The sequence below is a fragment of the Carettochelys insculpta genome, chromosome 15, assembly GCF_033958435.1.
Source record: "Carettochelys insculpta isolate YL-2023 chromosome 15, ASM3395843v1, whole genome shotgun sequence".
NCBI lineage: Eukaryota > Metazoa > Chordata > Testudines > Carettochelyidae > Carettochelys > Carettochelys insculpta.
Window position 1 is genome coordinate 14329052 of NC_134151.1, and position 26060 is coordinate 14355111.

Consider the following 26060-nt stretch of genomic DNA (forward strand, 5'->3'; position numbering starts at 1 on the left):
CGCCTCATTAGCGTGCGGGTGGCCGCGGCACTTCAAAATTGATGCAGCTCACCGCAGCGTGGCTCATCCAGATGGGGCTCCTTTTTGAAAGGACCCCGGCTACTTCAAAGTCCCCTTATTCCTATGAGCAAGGTTGTGAAGACCAAGAGTTTAACGGGGTTCAAGAAAGAACAAGATAAATCCATGGAGGTTAGGTCCCTCAATGCATATTGTCTAAGATAGGTAGGAAAAGTATCCCTAACCTCTGTTTGCAGAGGTTGGAAATGGATTACAGGAGGGGGATCACTTTGGTGATTACCTGTTCTATTCATTCCCTCTGGGGTATCTGGCATTGGCATCTTTTGGAAGACAGGATAGTAGGTCAGATGTACCTTTGGTCTGCCTCAATTTGGCTGTTCTTATGTTTTTGTGTTCTTCTTATGTTCTTCTTATGTTCAGTATCTGAATTGAATAGACTCCTGGCTGCTTTTCTTGTGGGCATGTAGTGGTATGACCATAGTTAGTCCTAGACAGCACTGTACCACTCTGTGTAGTACAAGCTGCACCTCTCAAATCCGGTACTCCCTTGTCTGGCACCATTTGTCATCTGGAATGACCACAAAGGTTGCCAGATGAGAGAGTAGCTGGCAGGTGCAGGAGCCCCAGCCAGGCTGGGAGCCAGACAACTTCCTGCCTTGTGGCTGCTGGACAGGAGGCTGCTGCAGGTCAGGATCCAGTGCTTCCTGGCAGCAGGGGCCAGGAGTTGCCCCCGCCCTCCCACACTGTGTCATCGCAGAGCCAGGACCCTGAGCTCCCACTTGCCCCACAGCAGCAGGGGCTGGAATGCTGCTGCAAGGCTGGGAACTGGAGCTCCTTGGCAGCAGGGGCCAAGAGTTGGAGCCCCTGCCTGCTCTGTGGCAGCAAGGTGCAGGAGCCTGAGCCCCTGCTTGCTTCACAGCAGTGGGGGCCAGGAAGCTGCCATGGTGCCTGGAGTTGGAGCCCTACCTGCCCTGTGCAGTGGGGCCTGAGCTGCAGCCCCTCATTGCCCCATGGTAGCACGGTGCCAGGAGTCTGAGTGCCTGCTTCCTCCACCAGAGCAGGGGCTGAATGCTGCCACTGGGCTGGGAACTGGATTCCTCCAGCAGCGCAGGGCCGGGAACTGGAGCCACAGCATGCCCTGCATCAGTGGGAGCTGGGAGACTGCTGTAGGTGGGACTTGGAACCCCACCTGCCCTGTGGCGGGGGTGGGAGGGGTACAGGGGCTGGCTGGAGCCCTGTGGCAAACCCTGGGTGCCTGGACTGGGGCCAGAGCACCAGTGGAAGGAGGATGGAGGCTGAGGCCTGAGCACAGCCCTGCACTTTACCTGATGCATCAAATTCTTTTGTTTGGAACCTGTCAGTTCTCAGGCATGCTGGGTAATGGAGGTACAACCTGTACAGGACTGCTTGTTTAGTTTTGTGCAAATGTTCACACTCATGGCTCACACTCCAGGTATGGAGCAATTTCTTTTTTCATCTTGTTACAACAAAACAGATCTGAGTGGTCAACAAAGAAGCCACTTATTCTTAGTACCTAGCCAATTTTTTTCGCAATTTGTCAAATCAGTCTTTGAGATTTTTTCATAGATCTGCAGGACAAGTCTCCTTTACTATCCTGTAAAGGCGGTGATTAAAATAGCTTCCTAGTTTTGTCAGAGAAAACACTCAAAGGGGGAAATCCGGATAGAGAATATTAATAGCTACAGCAGCTACTCAGAGCTCAGCTGTCACAGAACCTGAACTACTTCCATGCACAAAATTTATCAATTTAACTTGAACGAGAGGTATAAATTGTTATTTCCCGTTGCTGCTTTTCTTTTTGCCTACAGACTCTGAGTGAATCTTCAATGGTAGCTACCAAAATGAGAAAGAGCTGTATTATGAGCTGAAGAATAATTTATAATAATAACAGTGATAAAGATCATCCATTGCAACAAAAGAGACGAAATCCTAGAATTCCAAACTGGAATTTTAAATTCATTTTAGCAGCTATGTGACATATTTTGTCTCTAGACAGTTATACCAGCTCTGCCTGATATTCCTCAGTCATGCCCAAGGAACTGGCCACCAATGGATGGAACAATAATGTGTCCTGGCTCTTTCTGGCTGCTGAAATAGACCATTGAAATGTAATTTAAACCAATACTCATGGTCCGTTCAATTGTTCCAGTTGCCTTCGCCCCCTGGCTAGGTCTTTCATGTCTTCTGCTGAGCACAGCTCAATGGGGCCCAAAGATTGCAACTAATGAATCTATTCCACACATTGGCTATGCCTACACTAGCCCCGAACTTCGAAATGGCCATTTCGAAGTTTACTAATGAAGCGCTGAAATACATATTCAGCGCCTCATTAGCATGCGGGTGGCCGCGGCACTTCGAAATTGACGCGGCTCACCACTGCATGGTTCGTCCCAACGGGGCTCCTTTTCAAAAGGACCCCGCCTACTTCAAAGTCCCCTTATTCCTATAAGTAGGTGGGAATAAGGGGACTTCAAAGTAGGCGGGGTCCTTTCGAAAAGGAGCCCCGTCGGGACGAGCTGCGTGGTGGCGAGCCGTGTCAATTTCAAAATGCCGCAGCCACCCACATGCTAATGAGGCGCTGAACATGTATTTCAGAGCTTCATTAGTAAATTTCGAAATGGCCATTTGCATGGCCATTTTGAAGTTTGGGGCTAGTGTAGACATGGCCATTGAGTCTGCAGTCAAGGATTCTGTTAATGTAGTGCTAAATGAGGATATGCAGGAAGGCCCTTGAACGTAAGAGAAATATTAAAATGAAAGGAGTCTCCTGTATCTTGGAGTGGGAATATATCTGCAGCTGATGTGAAAAGAATGGTCTTTCATGGTATGGTAGGGATAGAGGTACTGGAACAATTTGTGTAGCAGGGATGGAATCCTTAAAGATTTTCAAGGCCCAGCTTGACAAAGCCCTCACTGGAGTGATTTTGATAGGCGTTGGTCCTGCTTTGAGCAGGGGTTGGACGAGATAACCTCCTGAGGTCTCTTCCAACACTAATCTGTGGTGCCGAAAATAGCTAAGCTGACCCTCGAATGATGGAAACCACATCAAGTCACTGCGGTCTGGTATGACCCCTAGTTTTTGCACCTATGGCTAAGGATGTTTAATAAACTCACTGACAAAATCACCACCTCAGCTCTCCTCAACCAACTCTCTATACAAAAGAATTTGCTATCTTCACATTAAATAGGGACCCATAAAATATTTGTGCACCTGCTGCAAAGGCATCATCAGCAAACATTGAGCCTATTTTTGTTCTCACTATTTATACTTACATAATCTGAGGGGGTGAGCATCCTAGCCTCGGCTGAGGGACTTGGGCTAGTCCAGTTTGTGTTAATGCACGAGAAACAGTTCTTTGAAGTTGTAGCTTGTTCTGGAACTTGAACTCTAAAGCCTAGGAAAGGGGATGGGCTTCAGACCCCAAGCTCAAGCATGAATGGCAACTTTAAAACAATGTTTACACAACTATTTTTAGAGTATTAATGTAACCACTTCCAGCCTACATGGTTGAGTCTACACTAGCAAGTTCTTCTGAAAGATCCTGTGGATTGTCTACACACAAAGGCCGTTTCTACACAGGCCACTTTCTTCAAAAGTGCCATTGTAATACCAGCCCGAAATATGCTAATGAGGAGTGGATGCAAATTCCCTGGGCCTCATTAGCATATGGTCACATCATCTGGAGTCCGGAAGACCCTTCTTCCGGACTCCAAAATGCCGTTTAGAAGCGCGGCTCCCGGGGAGCTTCTGGAAGGAAGTCCTTCTTCCAGAGGCCCCTTCTTCCCAAAAATTTTCAGGAAGAAGGGGCCTCCAGAAGAAGGACTTCCTTCTGGAAGCTCCCCAGGGGCCCCGCTTCTACACTGTGTTTTGGAGTCCGGAAGAAGGGTCTTCCAGACTCCAAATGACATGACCATATGCTAATGAGGTGCAGGGAATTTGCATCCACGCCTCATTAGCATATTTTGGGCCATGTATTACCATGCCACTGTCAAAGAAAGTAGCCTGTGTGGAAATGGCCAAAAAGTGCACTTTTGAAAATAAATTGAAAGAATGTGATGCTCCTTTCAAAATCACTCTTCCCTTCCTGTTTCAGGAACAGCACCACCATTCAAAAGCTTCTTTAGAAAGAAAATGTGTGTAGAAGCTCTGCAGGCCCTTTTTTTGGCAAGAGCAGTCCTCATGGGCTGTGCCTACATTTGCCCCCGCCTTTCAGAAGAAGCATGTTAACGAGGCAGTTTGGAAGATGCTAATGAGGCATTGGCATGAATATGCAGTGCCTCATTAGCATAATAGCAGCCATGTGCAAATAGGAAGAAGGGGTTTCCAAAGTCAGAGGAGTCCTTTAGAAAGGCTCCCGTCTACATGGGCGGTGTGCATTCCGAAAGTGGCACTTTCAAATCATGCACGGCTGCCATCATGCTAATGAGGCACTGCATATTCATGTCAGTGCTTCATTAGCATCTTCTGAGCTGCCTTATTAATATGCCCCTTCCAAAAGGAGGGGGCAAGTGTAGACATAGCCATGGGGCCTGATTTTCTGATCCCTGGTAGATTCTTTCAAAAGAGCAGGGGCTGCGTGGACACTCTTTTGAAAGAGCAGATTACTCCTTTGATCATCTTTTTAGTGTGTGGATGCACTTTTTCAAAAGAAGCCTTCTTTTGGAAGATCTTTGTAGTGTAGATGTATCCCATATGTCTACCTGGATTGTGTAGATAAATACAAGGGTACCTCCATGACTTCAGTGTAGTGAATCCTTGTTTATATCAGTGTAATTCATGGCAGAATTTGGTCTAATCTAGCTGTGTTAGAATGCTGCAAACTGGTAAGTAACATGATGTAACAATAAGCACTTTAAAAAAGAATTCTGCTCATTCTCCTGTACTGTGGGAAGACTAGCCCTCTTGTACTAAAGCTAAAGACAAACCACATTACATATCTCACAACATGCCAGTTTCATGTGCAGGGCACAAAAGCCAAATGGGATTGTGACTTGGAGTGAAAGTACTGGCTTAGTTCAGCCAGTCTGTTTAGAGAGAAGGATTATTATGAAAATATAAAAATCAAACATCTGTGTCCCAGATAGACCAAGCCCCACAGTATATATGGCACTTATAATCCATCTGCAAAACATGTTACTCTTCAGTTATTTGATATAGTGTGGAGAGTGGGGCTTGAGATTCAGAAAATAAACTTTGGGGGAGGAGACATGTAGAAACAGGAGAGGCAGAAAAATAGTATATATTGTGCAAACGGGAGTGTTTTTTCACAATGCCTTCTGTTCATGCCTTCTTAGATGGACTTCTGCATGTGGGTGCACTTCACACCGACCTTCCATTGATTTCAATGGGAAAATCAACAGTGCATCCATTAGCAGAATCTGGCTTCTTGTGAGAGTTGTGTGGTCCTCTTTCATAATCTACTCCATAAATGTATCTACTTCTTTTTTGAACCCAGTTATACTTTTGGCCTTCACAGCATTCCCCACCAAAGAGGTCTGTAAGCTTATGGCATGCTGACTGCATGAAGATAAGAAGTAATATCACAACTCTATTTTATGTATATTCTGGTTAATCCAGTCACCTGGGGCCTTCCCCTGATCACCATCAGTTTTCAGAGATAATGGCCAGTGGCTCTGCAGTCACATCAGCCAACTCTCTCAGCACCTTCAGATGCATTAGGTCCAGCTCCAGGGACTTGTGCATGTCCAGCTTTTTTTAAATCACCCTTAACTTGTTCTTTCACTACTCAGAGTTGCTCACCTCCTCTCCATACTGTGTTGCCTAGTGCGGCAGTCTGAGAACTGACTTCATCTGTGACGACCGAGGCAAAAAAAAGCACTGAGTACTTCAGTTTTTCCACATCATCAGTCATCTGGTTAAGGAGCCCCAGTAGAGTTTATCCATGCTTAATAAGCACAGTCAACTTGTTTTTGGTCTTTCTGAATCAACAGAATGGGAAAATGTTTTACAAAAAACTGTGTATTCTGTGTATAGGGAAGGGAAACAGAGTGCATCAGTGGATCTAGATGAATTTTATGGATTTCATGGGTTCTGAGAAGTGTCGTTTGGCCAGGGGAGCAATGGAGGAACAGATGTGACTGTCGGTGATCAGTGATGGTCAATGCTATTCTGCCAAGCATGAAAAACAACAGGGTTTCATTTTTATGAAACATGAATTAATTTAGAGATAGCTGAGGACAGACATTTTCTGTAACTAGAATTCTTCTGCCCCTGTTTTATAGATTAATGTATGTTTCATAAAAATGATACTCTGCTGTTTCTCATGCTTGGCAGAATAACATTGACCATCGCTGACAACACTTCTCAAAATAATAATAATAATAATAATAATAATAATAATAATAATAATAATAACTGTAGAACACGTTTTCTTCTATCATCTTTTATCAAAGCTCTGAGCCTCAGAATATCTGCATGTTACGTGGCATATGAGTGGTGCACACATATACACCTCAGGACTTACTCTGACCATTAGCACATCTATTTTTATTAGTGTTGTGACTCCTTTAAACAGTGCCAGGACGAATACCAAATTAGAAGAAAAAATACTCAAACAGAAAGTCAAGCAGAAAAGCAAAAGGAAGCCTAAATTCACTATGCTGAAAGAAACTGCAAACATGTGTCTTACATCTCGCAGCTGTGACCCTGATAACTATACAATACACGTTTTCTCCCCACAGCATTCTGACTCAAATTGTAACCTGAAGAAGCGAATGAACTCCACAGCCTCTCAGACAGACCACTCTCCTGAAGCCAGCATAATTTCAAATAGTGCATCTCAAGGTCAACCACCACCTATTCATCCATCAGCCTCCACACTGCCACTGTCAGTGCCACCAGCAATCGGAGGCACTAGTAAAATAGACCAGTATTCTAGAGTCCTCTTTCCAGTGGCATTTGCAGGATTCAACTTGGTATATTGGGTTGTTTACCTTTCAAAAGACACCATGGAAGTGAGTAATAGCATTTAATAGTTATTATAACTGTTACAGAATGGAAGTTTGCTTTGGTGGCCTGCTCTTTTTTAAAATGTAGCCTTGGAACTTCAGTTATTCAGTTATTTGCAGCACAGAAATTTGTAATGATATAAATTGCCAGCCAGGGAGAATGAGGTTTTGAAGACAAGGAAGTAATGCTATTCATAGAGGAGAAATTAAGAATTTTTCTTTCTACATATTGTTACACTTTGAACAGGACTGGGGCAGCTGTCCAAGACTATTCTCATCTCTCTCTGTGTATATATATTCACATAGGTCGTGTCTACACTAGCCAAAAACTTCGAAATTGCCATGCAAATGGTCATTTCGAAGTTTACTAATGAAGCACTGAAGTACATATTCAGTGCCTCATTAGCATGTGGGCGGCCGCGGCACTTCGAAATTGACGCGGCTCGCCGCCACATGGCTCATCCAGACGGGGCTCCTTTTCGAAAGGACCCTGCCTACCTTGAAGTCCCCTTATTCCTATGAGCAGATAGGAATAAGGGGACTTCGAAGCAGGCGGGGTCCTTTCGAAAAGGAGCCCCATCTGGACAAGCCACGCAGCGGCGAGCCGTGTCAATTTCGAAGTGCTGCGGTCGCCCGCATGCTAATGAGGCGCTGAATATGTACTTCAGCACTTCATTAGTAAACTTCAAAATGGCCATTTGCATGGCCATTTCGAAGTTTTTGGCTAGTGTAGACGTAGCCATACATATGTCTTTATCATTTAATGTTGCTAGCCAAATAACAAGCAGTCCTGTAGCACCTTAAAGACTAACAAATTTATTAGGTCGTGAGATTTCATGGGTAAGACCCACTTCTTCAGTTTTTTGGAGGTGACAATTAGTATCCAGGGTTTATATAGCAGGGAGTGCAGGGGAAGGGGAGAGGAAGGAAGGAGGGGAAAAGGGGAGTTATCTGTCACTAATAGGACCAGTAGATGAAGCAATTTAAGTTAAGTAGAATGTATGCCATTCCTGCAAATATAAAAGGTGGGGAAATTACCCTTGTAATGCATAAGATAGTTGAGATCTCTGTTAAGGTCTAAGTTAAGTGTGTCAAATTTGCAAATGAATTCCAATTCAGATTTGTGGTAAAATTTTTTGTAGAAGAATGGTCACCCAGTCACCTCTAAGTTTATCAGTCTTCCAGTTCCTGATGTCAGACTTATGTCTATTCTTCCTTTGGTGCAGAGACTGTCATGTTCATCTAATGTACATGGCAGACAGGCATTGCTGGCACATGATGGCATATATCACATTAGTGGATGTGCATCCCCTGAGAGTGTGGCTGATGCGGTTAGGTCCAGTGATGATGTTGCTAGTGTAGATATGTGGACAGAACTGGCAATGGGGTTTGTTGCAGGGATAGGTTCCTGGGTTAGTGTTTGTGTGGTATGGTGTGTGGCTGCTGGTGAATGTTTTCTTGAGACTGGGTGACTGTCTGTAGGAGAGGACAGGTCTGTCACCCAAGGCCTGTAAGAGTGAGGGGTCATGTTCCAGTATAGGTTGTAGGTCAATGATGCTCTGGAAGGGTTTAAGCTGACGGTAGTAGGTGATAACAAATGGTGCTCTGTTATTTTCCTTGTTGGGCCTATCATGAAGTAGATGACTTCTGTGTATGCATCTGGCTCTGTCAATCTGTTTTTTTACTTCCCCAGGTGGGTAATTATGGCTTACAATTGCTTGATAAATATCTAGTAGGTTTTTGACTCTGTGAGTGGGATTGGCACAGATACACTTGTATCATTACGTGTCAGAGGGATAGCCATTTTAGTCTGTATCTGCAAAATCAATGAGAATTCTTGTTGCACCGTATAGACTAAAAGATTTTTGGAGTATAAGCTTTCATGGGCAAAGACCCACCTCATCAGATACATTCCCACGAAAGCTTATGCTCCAAAAAAATGTGTTAGTCTATAAGGCTGCATCTTAGGGCTTGACTGTAGTCAGTGGATTGTGTAATATGTCCTGGATGGAAGCTGGAGGCATGTTAGGTAAGAATAGTGGTCAGTGGGTTTCCAGTATAGCGAGGTGTTATTGTGACCTTTCTTGATTTGTTCTGTAGTGTCGAAGAAATGGTCCAAAGTATTCAGTTTGACTCTGGTCTCATCACTCTGGCTCCTTTATTTTGCATATATAAAAACTATGCTGAGTCTATCAGTTTCAAATATAGGGGTGGATATAGGGCATACCATACCACAGCAAACATTTTCTTTATGTACATCTCTACCCGTTCTAATAACATGCATTCTTAACTATGCACTGCATCATGCGTTTTGGAAAACAAACCCTTAGTCCACAGGTTGTGTATTTTTTCACTTCACTTTACATTCCAGGTTTGTCTTGTCCATTGTAAATGGTGACGAGGAATTCCCTCTTATCTCAGCTGCTATAGACATTTGTAGACAACTGATCAATTTACCTTGCCCTTGCCATCATCTCAACTAAGAAATGAAGCAAGTAATTTACTTATGGCCAGGCCTATGCTACATTTAAGTACAATGACATTCCTCTGAAATGAGAGGAAAGCAAACACATGTTAACACAAGAGAATTATGGGAATTTTTCTTGAAGAAAATAAAGTATATAGAAATTATTCAAAACTTGGCCTAGTCTTGAGTGGAAATGAGTTTTCTTTGTCCCTAAATAGCAATTGTCTATATCATAAAACAACCATACAGTTTAGCATTTTGACACAGTTGCCATTATTGCTCAACACCTCTTCAAGGCTGGAGTGGCAGTAGGGCTGGAGGGCTATGGTTCTAACAGCAAAGCTGTGAAATGAGGCTAACACAGTGTTCTGCCTACAGCTTACCTGGTTTTAAAGTTAGTGATTTTAGAGTGCCTCTTATTTTTTCCTTTCCTGAAATTCCTATAAAGAAAATTGAAGTGTTGGTTAAGTTTTATGTAAAGGAATCATGATCTGAAACCACAGACATCAGTTTTTAGATCACAATGAATTTTGATAGTCATCCTATGAGCCTCTGCAAAGATAGGTTTATAACTGAAATGCTGACAGATGTTTAACTGCAGCAGCATGGATGTACCATTTACAATATGAAAAATCAAATCATTAAAGCCAGTAATCTAAGACGACTTATTCCCTTTCTAGGTAAGCTCAATTTGCAATTAATTTAGCAGTACAATATCAGTATGTGACTCGCCAATCACACATGCAGGACACCAGAATAGTGATACTGTCAAATATCTTTGCACGCATGAACTCATCTGGTGAGCAAAGTGGGAGGTACCATTCCAAAGTCACCAGGATAGACCAGCCAGGTACAGGGATTTATGAGTGAAGAATACAACATATGTTTGAAAAAAGATATAGGTTGCTTCAGTAAAATTTGCCCTAGATTTGCAACAGCCCTAAATTTGGAAAAATATACCAGGGATAATACATTTCCCTAAATAAACTTTATCCACTCAATTTTACATGAGATATGTGGTCCAAAACCAAAGAGCAATGAATAGTGTATTAGAAATATAGCAATTCCCATTAATGCTTGGCACTAGTGGTCCATCTGTTCCAGTATCCAGTCCCTGATATTGGCCAGCTTCTTCAGAGGAAGGTTCAAGAAGTCCTGCCATAGACAGTTATGGGAACATCTGCCCCGAGAGAATTTTTCTTCTTTCACGGTCAGGAAGAATTTGCTTTATGACCTGAAATATGAAGATTTATATCCCTTCCCCAACTGTGTTGGATTTTGGAACCTCAGTACTATAACTCTGTCTGTTTTTGTTATGCACATAACTGGAGATGAGCATGGTGGCACAGAGGGAGGACGCTTTGTAAAGTCCTGAAGGAGAAGATGCACAGTAGAATGTGATGCAGAAACCACACAAAAATGAGAGTGGGGAATTTACTATAGTAGCAGCAGATTAGCTAAACCATCAGAAAGAAGTGGCTTTTTCTGTATACAGAACAATATGATAGGTGATAAGACCTAGCATATTCTTGAAATATATATAATACCATGCTTCACTTTGACCACTGGAAAATAAAGCGAACTGCAAAAGAATGAACCAGAGTTATTATCATGCATACTAGAAGTGAGCATTGCTGATCCCAGTAGCAAATATTGCTTCTAATCCTGAGGAGATTCTCCCTTACAATGTGCTGCTGGTTTAAGCCCGCTGAGGTAGCTGGGAGTCTGTGGTAGCTGATTGGTGTTATTGATTGATGGACTGTTGGCAGCTCATGACTGACATTTCTCCTGAATCTTTTCTTCCTAGTTTTTTGAACCCACATCAATGCATCTTCGTAATGATCATCAGCTGAACTAATGAACGACACGTTTGACAAATCACTGGCCATCACTTAGACCTCAGTGACTTTAAAGGATGGATGTCTATCTCTGCCTACAGTAAATGTGAAATGCAGTGAATTTATGTGGGACACCAACTGGAAATTTAGACTCTTGGCCACTTTAATGGACAGATTCTGTATAAACTAGGTCTGAGATGGTGATATGACTGCAAGCTCCAGTTCTTATTTTGTTAAATGGTTTACAACTAAGAATTATACTTGTTAATAGTTAAAGATATATCTTGAATCAAAATTTGTATTTCTTACAATATCTCCCCTAAATGCTTGAAAGAGCACTAATGAAAAACTGATTCCGAGGCCACATGAGCAGGCTCAGCTTCATTGCAGACAGTGGGACTGTTGTCAGTTTACACCTAACATCTGTGAGATGTCCTGTGAAAGAGGGCTGAAGCCTGTCAGTTTTTCATGATGAGCACTGTACATGTGTATCTTTGATTTTATCATCTCATTTAAATGTAACATTCAAATGAATATTCATTATTATAAAAAATTCCAAGCAACATATGTAATGGTAAATGGAACAGAACACGTAAGCCATTACTTGTTAATCTGATCTGGTGAATTGCAGTATACACTTTGGCTAAAGCTATATTAGAGAGTTTTGTCAACAAGATCGTGGTTTTGTTGACCAACTGGTGGAGCATCCACATGCAAACGCTGTCTGCAAAAGTTGGCATTTTCACCAACAAGCTTCTGACTTTCCCAGATGAGGAAGAGTGCCGTTGTCAACAAATTCTGCCAGCAAAAAAGCTGTGTGGACAACCTGGGGGCCTGTTGTCGACAGACGGGGCTTCTGGTTCACAGGGCAGCCTTGTTTATTCAGCTTCTGGTCCACAGTTCTGTCAAAAGATGTCTGGGCAGTCTAGCCGCTCTCTGTCGACAGAGCATATTGCTCTTTCAATCTGCTTTGGGTGTATGGCCACACTCTGTTGACAGACATTTTGTCAGAAAATCTCTTCTAGTGCTTCTAGTGTACCTGTTCCCTTTATCTTGTCTATAGTCATAAAAAGAAAAAGTACTAAAAGCGTGTTTGGTGTCAATTTCATCACCTTTAGATCTGAAAGTATTTACTATTCCATACATACTATTATGGCTACGGTTATGCTACAGCCATCTGTTGACAGAAGTTACTGTTGGAAGAGATCTTCCTGCAAAACCTCTGTCAACAGATGATGGCCATACACAAAAGTGTATTGAAAAATGATGCACTCTCTTGACAGAAATGGGGCCCTGTACTCTCAGCAAAAAGGGCGGCTTGATGAACCAGAATCCCAAAACTGGGGTTTTGTCGACAGGACTCTGTAGTGTAACTGTAGGTTTTTAGCAAAGCAAGGTCTAGCCATTGTTGTAGTATTTGCATTCCTTACTTCTTTGCTTTCTGACATTTTATGATACACCTACTCTTTATCTCCATTATCTGTGTTATTTAGGAATATAATTGGAGAGAAATTACTCAAGCCAATAAAATCTGAGTTTTCTTTCTAGTAAGCCAGTGGATGTTCGTAGGCATTGAGAACAACATGCGGTAGAAGTAAACGATGAACTCCTACATTTATATTGATTTGTTGTTAATCTAAATGGAATTAAAATTAATAGGATGATTAGGTGCTGCAGTGGTTCATAGATTCATAGATCTACCATTGCTAAGTATGTTTTGCTTCATCTAAACCAAAATGTCTTTTTCTTCCTACTTCAAGATGCATGGTGGCTTCTCCTGGTCTGGAAACCAGACAGAAGACACTACATTAGAGTCTCAGTTGAATTTCAGCCTCCCTGCTTCCCACTCACATGTACTTTAAGAAGGCAGAGTACGTTTCAGTCTAAGAATGCTTGGGCCAATATAGTATTTGGAAGTGCAGACTATGCAAAGAGAGGTCCTTAAATGCAGGGTTTTTTTTTTTTTCAGAGGCAACAAACAGGCATGTTTGAATGTCTTTGTAAGTGTACAGAATTATTTCCTATTTGCTCTGAAACCAGCATTGTGAAGGAGTTCCCCTAATTTTAGTCTTTGTACAATATCTTCGGTGAACATGGATAATCTCCTAACTTTGTATTTTATCATTTGTAAATATCTCTTTACTTTAAAGAACAGCATTTCAAGAGCTCAAAGGTGTTTGTATTTCAAAATGAATATGTGGCTTGTGTACATCTATTCATTTTTGCTTTACAAACATTTTATAAGTACACACACATGCACACACACCACTCTGAATAATCTACAATCATTTTAAAATAAGTTTGAACAGCTTTGCTTATAATATATACATGTGTAAAGATGATGGGAAAGTTAAACTGAAATTGAAAAAAGCTTAATTTTGCATTTAACCTTGTTTTAGTTAAAACAAGTCAGTCTAAATATAAGCTTTGAAACAAATCCTGAGATTTGCTTGGCATCTACAGTTTCCACTGATTACAGTGTTTTAGACTATATGCTGATTCAATTAAACTTATCTAAATTTGAAAATGTCATAATGTATTAGCTCTTTCAAAACTGACCTTGAGTTCTCAGTTTTTGACTCTATATATTCAATATAGAATGGGACAAAATTCTGTTCATCTGACTTTAATGGTATTTCTTTCTCAGATGGATAAGGTGAAAAGCAGTTGCTCCTACATATCTGTTCAGATACTAGGTAAAAATCTTTTTTGGCTCCTAAATGCTTTGTAGATGCATATTTCTTCAGGGTGTACTATAGTATATAGTAATGTTAACAAAAGTTAAATTATAGATTAAAATAAATGTAATTACTTATTACTTCCAACTAATTGTGGTTTTTAATAGTCCTGATACTAGCATTTAAAGCAAAGGAAGGCAGTGGAAAACAGAGGGTGAGAGAAATTGAGATACTTGCGTATATGTAGCTAAAATTAAAAGAAATTAGTCTGATTCTGCATTGCTTGAAAATATTTTTTCCTGTTTTGAATTTCTCATCCCTTTTCAGCCAGTGAGAAGAGAAGCTCTCATTCTACTTTCTCAATATCATTCATTTTTAAATGTATTTTTATCACACTCTGCTTTCCAAGGTAAGCAATCCCAATCTTTTCAGTCTCTCTTCATGTGAGAGAAGTGAAAAATGCCTGCAAAATGCACTATGTTGCTGTAACACATATCTGCTAAGTTTACTGAAGAAAAACAAATTATTAACAATATGGAGCCAACTTCATTCTGTTTCACATATCTTGAGCAAAATTCTCACCTGAATTCTGACTCTAAAATGTGTTGCACTGGTGATGTACAAATGTATAAAGATCACTGCTTGATTTTCAGTTATCAGGTCCATATTACCATGCTGAGTGTTGTGTGTCATCTGAATACACTGGACATAGAAGTCATTGACAATGTATGACACAAATATGACACATGACAATTTGCTTATAGTTTGTGAGCTTAACTACACAATAAATCTTTTTGACAGTCACTTATAAAGGAAAGGTTTGGTTACCTCCCTCCCCACCTGCCACTTAAGTCTACTAAAAAGAAAGCAGAGCAAACAAGCAAGCTTCCAAATACTTGAGGGTCCACTTTTGTGTTCTTTGTTTCCAAGGCACTACCCTTCTCTTTACAGGACAGAGATATTTAGTGGCTGTATAATACATTGCAAGGCCAAAAGCCATTACACAAAACACCTCATTCAATGACATTTGCATATTTTTATGGGGGTCAAAGTGAAAAGCCATTCCAGCTGGGTGATTTGAACTGAAGCATTCTCAGAATCAGACATCTCCACTGAACAGGGTCCACAAAGCAACATTACTCCCATAGGGCCTGGTTACTGCTGCCCTGATGTTGAGCAACACCTTACTACAGGATTGCTCTGATTGCATTTTTTAAATAAGGTAACTTCTAAACAATGCAAATATTGAAATGAGTCATTTCAGTTCTTCCTGGTCCAGCTCATTTCTATGTACTTATAGTCTTATTTACATTACCTCATGGTGACTAGATGTAAACAGCTATAGCTCTCACTAACCCAAATCCTGCCTGTACAGATTGCACAGAGCTGGGTCCAGGGAGCCTGCTGAGGCAGGCCAACAGGGGTGGCCATGGACTGGGAGGCATTCCCCTTTAGTGGTCTGGCAAAATTCCGTGCCTGGGACCAATGAGATCCTGAGGGTGCCAGGCAAGGGAGGTGCAACTTGTATTTTATAATAAGCTGTGTTCTTCAAATGCAAGCCTGTACAAACTTCAGAGGCTGCAGACCCTTGTGAAGCAGTTATGACAAATAAATTTGCACCCCCCTGTCAAAGCCAGTTTGGAAGAGCATGCACATCTCCACTCCTGAGGACTTTTACTGATGTTCTTACTCAGGGAATGTAGGATATAGCACTATGTATACCCCAATGTTTACAAGTTTTCTTTAGCTTTTTTCCAGGTGATGATTATCATCAAGTGAATTAAACCCAACATGAAATAAAGCAAAACTCAGTCCTGCAGGCTGTATCAGTTCACTATTTGCCTAACCTCAGCTGATAATTTTCTCACACAACTCTAGTCATTATGAGGTAGTTTAACTGAGAATAATATTAGTGCAAGGAATATGAGGGACCAGCAAGAATTGTAAGGACACTTTTTAGGAAAAAATACCTTGTTAACAACATCTTTCTCAAGGAAGTAATAACAAGAATGCAGGACAACTATTGGTTAAGAACTAGGCCTTGCTACCTCTTTCACAAGTGTGCAGTGTGTATACGTGTGGGCAGGGGAGAGAGAGAGAGGACCCTTCTTGTTGTGCCACTGAATGGCACACATAAGAGGCACTCCTGCTTAATTTTGGCCTGATCTTGTATGGTGCTGAACACTTGCGACTCTCTTTGACTTAAATGAGGCACAAAGGCACTTAACACCATTTAGATTTAGGCCCTTACTTGCTAACAGTACATTATGCCCTTCCAAATAAGGTGAAGAAAGGCAAGTGGCTGGATGAATGGGGAGATCTTTGATAGTTTTCCAGGCAGGGTATAGCCTCTGTGTCTAGATAATTTTCACTTTCCAGATCCTCAAGTTCTTGAAACTTCTCTGAAGCCTCCAGTTACTGAATTCTACGGTTCTAGAATCCTCTAAAGAATAAATTCAATATTCAGCAGAACAGGAGAACTTTGATTTGAGAAACCTCAATCAGTTCCACAAACCCTTTTTTCCCTTCCTGGAGAAATCACATCACAAAAACGATGTAGGTGAAAAAACAAACAAATTAGACATCCCTTCATATCTTCGCATTATGATGCCTTCAGTGTATTATTAGCATGCATCACTTTATGGTCTGAAGGGTAAGGAAGAATTTTTTCCCCAGATCAGGCTGGCACTGACTTTGGGTTTGTTTCACTTTCCTCACAGCATGGCACGTGCAGGTCACTTTTTATGCTTATATGACTATACCTCACAATTAATTTCTTGCCACTGCAAAGGGCCTCAGACTCTGGTGCAGCTCAGTCGCTTCTATTCCCTGCATGTGGCCTACAAGAGTTTAGTCTCCTGACGGCTGTAATACTTAGGTCTAATTTTGGTTGCTGGGCTAGGGAGCAGGTGCTGGATGTAGTGGGCTTTGACATGCAGGTGATCAGACAAGGTGGTCTCTTCTGTCCTTAAATTCCACAAGAAGAAAGTGATGCAGTGCTTTACTTTGCAATTAAAGCTCATTTGCAATTTTGAGATGTTCATTTTTATGAACTCATCAAGCTCAAGTTAGTTTGTAAAATAGGTTCTATTATGCTTCTCAAACTCGAAGCCAGGGACCATTATACCTTAACCAATCAGATAGAGTGCTTAGCTGGTGTTTGTGATAGGGTACGGCGCTCTTTCAATAGCTCTTCTCAGTTCATGCTACATTTCTTCCTCCCTCAAACTGCCCAAAAAGAGCTCTTGCATTTATTTATGCTTCAGTGGTAAATAAAACCCCCTCAGCCATGTTAAAAATAGCCATATAAAACTGTTGTACCACATGATTTGTACAAATATATGTATTTTCACTAAGCCAAAGAAGAAATGCTTTGCAAAACCACCTCATGCAAAGACTAAACTGTGTGGCTTTTTCTAGTTTGTGGGAAATCCTGAAATGTTTAAAAACAACAAGAAAGCCCATGGCATGTTTTAGACTAACAGATATTTTGGAGCATAAGCTTTCTTGGGCAAAGACCCACTTTGTCAGCTGTGTGAGTGGAGATTCCAGAGTATGGTGTCAATATACAGGCTCATTAAAAGGAGAGAGTCCCAGTCAAGAGGAAGGCCAGAGCTGACAAGGTCAATTCAGTCAGGGAAGATACGGCTCATTATCAGCAGCTAATGTAGAGGTATGATGAGGCCAAGGCACAAATGGTGGCATAGTTTTGTGACTTTGTCCTTACCCACAAATATTTCAGATCTGAGGACAATCTATACCTTCAAATCAGTGGCATCGCTATGGGGACCCACAAGGCCCCACAGTATGCCAACATTTTTAAGGCTGCCTTGGAACAATGCTTCCTCAGCTCTCATTTACTTGCACCCCTCCTTTACTTGTGCTACATTGATGATGTCATCTGGACCCATGGAAAGGGGGCTCTTGAAGAGTTCCACCATGATTGCAACAGTTTCCAGCCCATCATCAACCTGAGCCTGGACCAGTCCACACAAGAGATCCACTTCCTGGACTCTACTGTGCAAACGGGATAGTCACATAAACACCACCCTATACTGGAGACCCACAGGTCACTATGCTTACCTACATGCATCCAGCTTCCATCCAGGGCACACTACACAATCCATTGTATACAGCCAAGCACTAAGGTACAACAGCATTTGCTCCAATCCCTTAGATATAGACAAACATCTACAAGACCTTTACCAAGCTTTCTTGCAATGACAATATCCATCTAAGGAACTGAAGAAACAGATTGGCAGAGACAGATGTGTACCCAGAAGCCACAAGCTACAAGACAGGCCCAGCAAGGAAAACAACAGAACACCACTGGCCATCACATACAGCCCCCAGCTAAAATCTCTCAAGCACATCATCAGCGCTCTACAACCCATCCTGTACAATGATCCCTCATTCTCACAGACCTGGGGAGCAGGCCAACCCTCACCTACAGACAGCCCGCCAACCTGAAACAAATTCTCACCAGCAACTGTAGACAATACCACAGGAACTCTAAATCAGGAACCAATCCCTACAACAAATCTTGCTGCCAACTCTGCTCACATATCTACACCAGCGACACCATCACAGGACCTAACCACATCAACCACACCATCAGGGGCTCATTCCTCTGCACATCTACTAATATAATATGTGCCAGCAATGCCCCTCTACTATATACATTGGCCAAATTGTACAGTCTACGTAAAAGAATAAATGGACACAGATCATGTATCAGGAATGGTAACATACAAAAACCTGTAGGAGAACACTTCAATCTCCCTGTAAACTCAGTAACAGATTTAAAAGCAGCCATCCTGCAACAAACAAAGAAACAAACAAACTCTAAAAACAGACTCCAAAGTGAAACTGCAGAGCTGTAATTCATTTGCACATTTGACACCATCAACAAAGGATTGAACAAAGACTGAGGGTGGCTGACCAATTACAAAAGCAGTTTCTCGTCTCTTGATGTTCACACCTGCTGATAATGGGCCACATCCTCCCTGACCTTCTCAATTCTGGCCTTCCTCTTGATTGGGACTCCCTACTTTTCATGAACTTGTATATTTAGAACCTCCTCTGGACTCCCCTCTCATGCATCTGACAAAGCAGTTCTTTGCCCACAAAAGCTTATGTTCCAAAATATCTGTTAGTATGTAAGGTGCCACAGGATTGCTTATTGTTTTTGCAAATGCAGACTACACAGCTACCCCTCTGATACTCAACCATTCAAGTATTTATTTAACCATTTAATTTAATCATTGCTCTAACAAAATCAAAATGTGTATTTTCAACATTTCAACACTTTATTTACAAAAATGATAAAAAATAAAATTTTAAATTCAAAATAAAAATCATTTAAGTCTGAAAATAGCAAAATAGATTTTAACCTTATCAGAAAGCTTTATTTCCATTTTAAAATAAATAAGTTTTAGCAATACTAACACATTGATCCAGAATTTTCTTAACAGCTTTATTCAAGATATTATTATAAGATCCTACTAAGGACAGCAGTAGAAGAAAATTAGTGATTTTAGTACATGGAAGTGATTACACTACAGTGATATGTCGATAGAAGTCACTTGTGGAACAGATTTCCCAAAAAAATTTCTGTCAACAGAATCGGGCCACTCACAAAAGCCAATCAGGACACGGCTCTGCTTTGTCGAGAAAAAGGACGAACTGCCCTGCCACTGTGTTGGCTAAACAGGCCCCCAGAAGACAGGACTCCCCATTGTTGTGGATGTTCTGTCAATGAGGAGAAGGTTCCTCATAGCATCCACACAGCTCTTTTTGTTGACAGAATCTGTCGACAGCTGCATTATGCCTCATGGCTGAGAGGCATAAAGTGGCCAGTGAAAGTGCTGAGCTTTGTTGACAAGCTTTTGACAAAACACATCTTGTGTGTGGATGTTCCACCAGTTTTGTAGATAAAAACTGGGGTTCTGTTGGCAACACTCACTAGTGTAACTGTAGCCTAGGTGGTACCATATATAGGCATGGCAGCTAAGGCTACTCTCAGCAGGGAAAAAAAGGATGCAAAAGAGCAAAATTTTATTGCTATCAGAATTTTAAAATGTCTGTCTTTGATCCGTGGTTCTACAGGTCTTTGTTACTAGTCATTGCTTTTACAAGGAGATCATTAGTGCCTGAAATTAAATTCATTCAGCTTTTATTATCACCATGATTCCTGAAGCCACTTTTATTTTTTTTAAACTTTACCTCTGATATTAGACACTATAATCTTTTTCATATATTCCATAGTACTGGAGGCAGTGACAAGTCAAGCATTTCATTGAATTCTATGCTTGTCTTAAGAAGTAACTGATCCTTCTATTTTAGATAACAATGGCCATTTTATATTAAAATTTTGCTGTAAAGTTTTTTTATTACTATTTTTGTGTTCCACATACAGTGTTTAAGAAAAATTCTATACAGATGGTGTAAATCATTTGGATTTAATAAAGCTAGCAATCCATATAAAATATCTTAGTTACTACAGTACTTGTTCCTCTCTCTAGGATCATGACACAAATATTCACTTTTATACAGTCAATGCATTTATTCTCAGGTTTTAATTGGTCATAAAAATTCCTTGGGGTAGAACTTACAATAGTATATTTTCAACTTGAAAACCTTACATTAGGCAATGGACTCAGAACTTCTCTGTCCCCTGATTCACTCCTCATACATACATACACACTAGGGCTACGTCTACACTAGCCAAAAACTTTGAAATGGCTATGCAAATGGCCATTTTGAAGTTTACTAATGAAGCGCTGAAATATATATTCAGCGCCTCATTAGCATGCAGGAGGCTGTGGCACTTTGAAATTGATGCGGTTAGCCGCCACATGGCTCGTCCAGACAGGGCTCCTTTTCGAAAGGACCCCGGCTACTTCAAAGTCCCCTTATTCCTATGAGCAGATAGGAATAAGGGGACTTCGAAGTAGCCGAGCTCCTTTCGAAAAGCATCCCATCTGGACGAGCCGCACGGTGGCGAGCCGCGTCAATTTCGAAGTGCCGCAGCCTCCCTCATGCTAATGAGGCGCTGAATATGTATTTCAGCACTTCATTAATAAACTTCAAAATGGCCATTTGCATGGCCATTTTGAAGCTTTTGGCTAGTGTATACACGGCCTAGGTGTTAGACAATGAAGGTTTATATACAGATATCTTTTTATTCAGATATCTTTTATTACTTAAACTATAAGTTATCTTATTCCGATTTTGGAAATGAACGAGTAAACATAACAGTAGATTTCTAACTAATGTTGCTTTATTAAACAATACAGATCTGTGACAGGGTGAGACCAGGGAAGCAACTTACAAGAGGGAAGGCAGCACAACACAGCCCTGGCAATTAGGCAGAGCATGAGCAGCTGGGGAAGAGGCTGCCCTAAATCAGTTAGAGCCAGCTGATCCCATTTAAGGCTGCCTTTAACAAACCTTCCTCTAATAGGACCTGGGGATGAGAGTGTAGGGGGTGGTTGGTGATTCAGATAAACAAGGAGGGAGTTAGAGAGAGGTTGAGACATTGGATATTCACCCCTCCAGAGACAGCGGAGGTGGGGAGCAGCTCTTGTAGGTAACCTGAGGGCTCAGCCAAAGGCTGAGGGGATAGGGGACTGAACCTGTTTGAACCAGGTGGGTCTCACACCTGCTGTACTTTGGGACTTGGTACCATAGCTCAGACCCCCAGCAGGGGCAAACGGGCCTCACCTTGTGCGACCATGGCCTGAGCAGAGGACTGGGGCCCAGGAGTTACACGGGTTCTGTCATAAATCTTAGAGCAGAGTCCACAACCACATTGAAATGAGCCTTCCAATGCTATTACAGTGTTCATCAAAGAGGAACCCTGTTCTACTTAGAAACGAATGGATTTATTAGGCCATAAGGTTTTTGTGGGTAAAACCAATTTCATCAGATGAACTGGAGGGGAAACACTAAGGCAGGTGTATATGTTAGAATATCACTGCAAAAGAAAGTAGTTTCTATCCACTGTAAATAAGGGTGATCAGTCAGAGTGATTATGGCCATTCTGTGAAGCAAATGGAGAGATGTGGATATCCATCAAGGGGAAATTGCTCATGTAGAGAGTTAACCAATTTAGAGTCTTATAGAGAGCTAATTGCATAGTTTTAAATTTACAAAGAAGCTCCAGTTCAGCTGTTGCCCTTTGTAATCAAGTTTTGAAGCTCTTTGGAGAAGGATGGTGTCATCAATGAACGCCTGTAAAGGGTTTGTAAAATCACAGAATCCGGAAATACCTCCACAGCGTAAACACAGACTGTTTGTAGCCTGTATTGGAGCAGGTTGTAGGGACTGGCCATAGACACTGAATCATGTAATGTGTCCTGGATGGAAGCTAGAGGCATGTCGGGAGGAACCGTGATCCGTAGGCTTCTAGAAAGGGTGATGCTTATGTGACCATTATTTATTTGTACAATAGGGTCCAGGAAGTAGATCTTTTGTTTGGACTCATACAGACTGAGGTTGATGGTGGGATGGAAATTGTTGACACCCTGGTGGAATTCTTCAAAGGTCTCCTTCCTGTGGTTGCATGTGATGAAGATACCATCAATGTAACACAAGTAGAGGAGGGATACTAGGGGCCAGGTGCTCAGAAAATATTCTAGTTCAGCCATGAGAATGTCAGCATACTGTGGAGCTATGCAGGTACCTATAGAAGTGCAGCTGACTTCAAGGTATCAATTTTCCCCATAGTGGAAATGGTTGTGTGTGAGTATAAAGTTGCATAGTTCAAATCGACAGAGCCAGACCAGTACCCAGAAGTCAGAGAGTGCACCCTGTCAGGTCTTAAGCCTTGAGACTCACCTCTCTCAGGGTGAAATGGAACCTCAGTATTCTCCCACTCTTAGACAAAGTTTTTGACTAGAGTACCCGGTGGTCCTAGTGAGCATACCCCATAGCGGAAAAGGGATTTGACACAACACAGCAGTCTTAAATTAAAGTACAGTTTAATAAAACCGTAAATGAATCATAAAAGAAGTATCCTAAAACGATTAAAGTGTCTCAGTAGCCGTGTCTACATGTGCCGGCTACTTCGAAGTAGCCACGCCAACTTCGAAATAGTGCCTGCCACGTCTACACGGGGCGAGCGCTTTTTCGAAGTTGACATCGACGTAAGGCGGTGAGACGTCGAAGTTGCTGTCCCCATCAGGGGATGGGAATAGCGCCCTACTTGGACGTTGACAGTCAAAGTAGGGCACCTGTAGCTGATCCACGTCCCGCAACATCGAAAGAGTGGGGTCCGCCATGGAGGCCATCAGCTGAGGGGTTGAGAGACGCTCTCTCCAGCCCCTGAGCTCTATGGTCGCCGCTTGCAGTGGCCCCTTACAGCTCCCCACCCCCTGCCTTCCTGTGCAGGAAGCTGAGAGCGCGTGCAGGCAGCAGCATTGCCACGCGGCTAGCCTGCACATGCCTCTGCAGCCCCAAGCCACACCCCCCCGCTGCGATGGCCGCCCGCCAGCCCCCAAGTGCCCCCAGGGCACCCCCCCAAGGGGAGCCAGGGCTCCCAGGCATCCAGCCAGCCTGGGAAAAGGCAGCGGGGCCCCTCCTGGATGGAGGCCGAGATCTGAGACCTGCTGGGGCTCTGGGGCAAGGAGGAGGTGCTCCAGGTAATGGGGAGCAAAAGGCGGAACGCAGATACGTTCGCTCGGCTGGCCGAGGGCCTGGCCACCCAGGGTCACCCTGCCCGCACTCCTGACCACGTCAGGAGTAAGGTTAAGGAGCTGCGGCAGGGTTATGCCCGGGCCCGGGATGCAGCCAGCCGATTTGGGGCCGCCCCCGCCACTTGCCCCTTTTACAGGGAGCTCAGATCCATCCTGGGCCCCGGGCACACCTCCTCCCCGCTGGCCACTCTTGACACCTCGGCCGATGAGCCCCAGCAGGCCCTGGAGGCAGAGTCTGCCCCGGAGGCCAGCCCTGCACCCCAGGGGCCCCCCCAGGAGCCCACCCCGGGATGCCGGAGGAGGAAGAGGGGGAATCCTCCTCCAGTGACGGGGAGCTGCACATCATCCTGCCGTCCTGGAGCTCCAGCAGGGCGTCCGCCCACCGGGTGTCCCCCGACCGTGGGAGCGGACCGTCAGGTATGTACCCCCCACGGTGCACACCCCCAGGGTTGAGGGGCGGGGACAACAGACATGACCAGGGCCCTCCACATGCCCAGATGACCATGGCCCCAAGGACAGCAGTGGCATGTCCCTCAGAAGAGTGCATCAGCCCCTGCACCCCCCAGCTGGACAGTGCCATGCCCCATCCCTGGGGATGGGGGGAGCGGAACCTAGGGTCCCCTGGAGGGGACGAGGTGCGATACCCATCAGAAGCAGCAGCAGCAGCAGCATCTCCCGGGGACGGGGATGGGGAACCAGCAGCAGAGGGGTGGGGGGACAAGGGCCACGGCTCGGGGGCCACACTAATGGCTGTCTCCACTCTTCTTCCCCCCCGTGTTCTGCAGCTGCACCATCGGAGGGCCCGGAGAGTGCCAGCGAGGTGTCCGTGGTCCCGGAGAGCCCAACGGGGCCATCGCTGCAGGTCAGCCCCTCAGCGGAGCACCAACCAGCCCCAGGGCGGGGCTGACGGCAGAGCCACCACAACCAGAGGACGGCGACGGACCCCCAGCTGCTCGCGACCCTCCGGCGTCAGCTGCAGGTGTCGGAGCGGCGCCTGCGGGTGGACGAGCAGCAGCTGGAATGGCAAGAGCGGGAACTGGCCTGGTGCCAGGAGGCATGGGGGGCCTTTATGCGCACTTTTGAGCGCATAGCGGACTACCTGGCCCCCCATGCCGCGCCGCCCGCCGCTCTGCCCGCCCTGCCCACCCTGCCCACCGCTCCACCCGCTGCTCCACCCACTGCTCCGACCGCCGTCCCACCGCCGTCCGCCACCCCGGGGCCTTCCACTGAGGGGGACCTGGGGCCTGCAGACACCCGCCGGCCATATCTGCCGGTTCGACCGGCCCCCAGCCAACCTTGGCCAGGGCTGAGGCCGAGGCGAGGGTCGCGCCCGCCAACCCCAGCCGCCGGACAGTAGAGGGGTGTGGGGCCCAGGACATGGACCCCCTCCCCCTATGTACATATCCCCCATCATACCTATTTGTTGTATATAGTTTGTGTTACACCCCTGCTCTGTTTTATATGGTACCTGCCCCCCCATGTAAATAGTTCCCCCCTTTTGTTTTGCTCTCTCTCTATATATATACATTTATTTGTACTATTAATAATAAGAAAAATCACCGGTTTTGGTTTCAAAAACAACAGGTCTATTTTTATTTGCAAGAAAAGGGCGAGGGTGTGCTCTTGGGTGCTCTGTGGTGTGGGCGTGGGGGCAGGGAGTGTTGTGGAGGATGGGGGGGTGCAGTGGGGGGCCTGCTAGTGTTCATCCCGTGGCCTGGTCGAAATGGGCCCGCAGGGCCTCCCGGACTCGGATCCCCTCGGGGTCCACCTGGCGACTGGGGGCAGTGGGTGGCTGCATGTCAGCCCTGCCGGCCTCCACAGCCCAGCCCTGAAAGAATGCCTCCCCCTTGCTCTTGACTAGGTTGTGGAGTGCGCTGCACGCACCCACAATCTGGGGGATGTTGGTGGGGCCTGCATCAAGGCGGGTGAGGAGACACCTCCAGCGCCCTTTGAGGCGGCCAAAAGTGCACTCAACCACCTGGAGCACATGGTTCAAGCACGTGTTGAAGCGCTCCTGGCTGGCTGACAGATGGCCCGTGTAAGGGTACATGAGCCAGGGCCGGAGGGGGTATGCTGCGTCTGCAATGACGCAGGGGGCATGGTGGTGTCGACCACAGGGATCTCCCACTGGGGGATGTAGGTCCCCGCCTCCAGCCGGTGGCACAGGCCTGAATTCCTGAACACCCGAGCGTCGTGGGTGCTGCCAGGACACCCAACATAAATGTCAAGGAAATGGCCCCGGCTGTCCACCAAGGCCTGGAGGACCACAGAAAGGTAGACCTTCCTGTTCAGGAAGCGTCCTCCTCTGTGCTCCGGAGCACGGATGGGGATATGGGTCCCATCCAGAGCCCCGAAGCAATTTGGGAAGCCC

General features: G+C 44.2%; 1 protein-coding gene across 1 annotated transcript in view; it reads left to right on the forward strand.

Annotated features, from left to right (window-relative positions):
* Positions 1–7032, forward strand: part of GABRA6 (gamma-aminobutyric acid type A receptor subunit alpha6) — a 30167-nt gene extending 23135 nt beyond the window's left edge. Inside the window, exon 8 of the mRNA XM_075009403.1 lies at positions 6742–7032. Coding sequence (XP_074865504.1) covers positions 6742–7032 — 291 coding nt within the window. The remainder of the gene's footprint in view (positions 1–6741) is intronic.
* The last annotated feature ends 19028 nt before the right edge of the window (positions 7033–26060 follow it).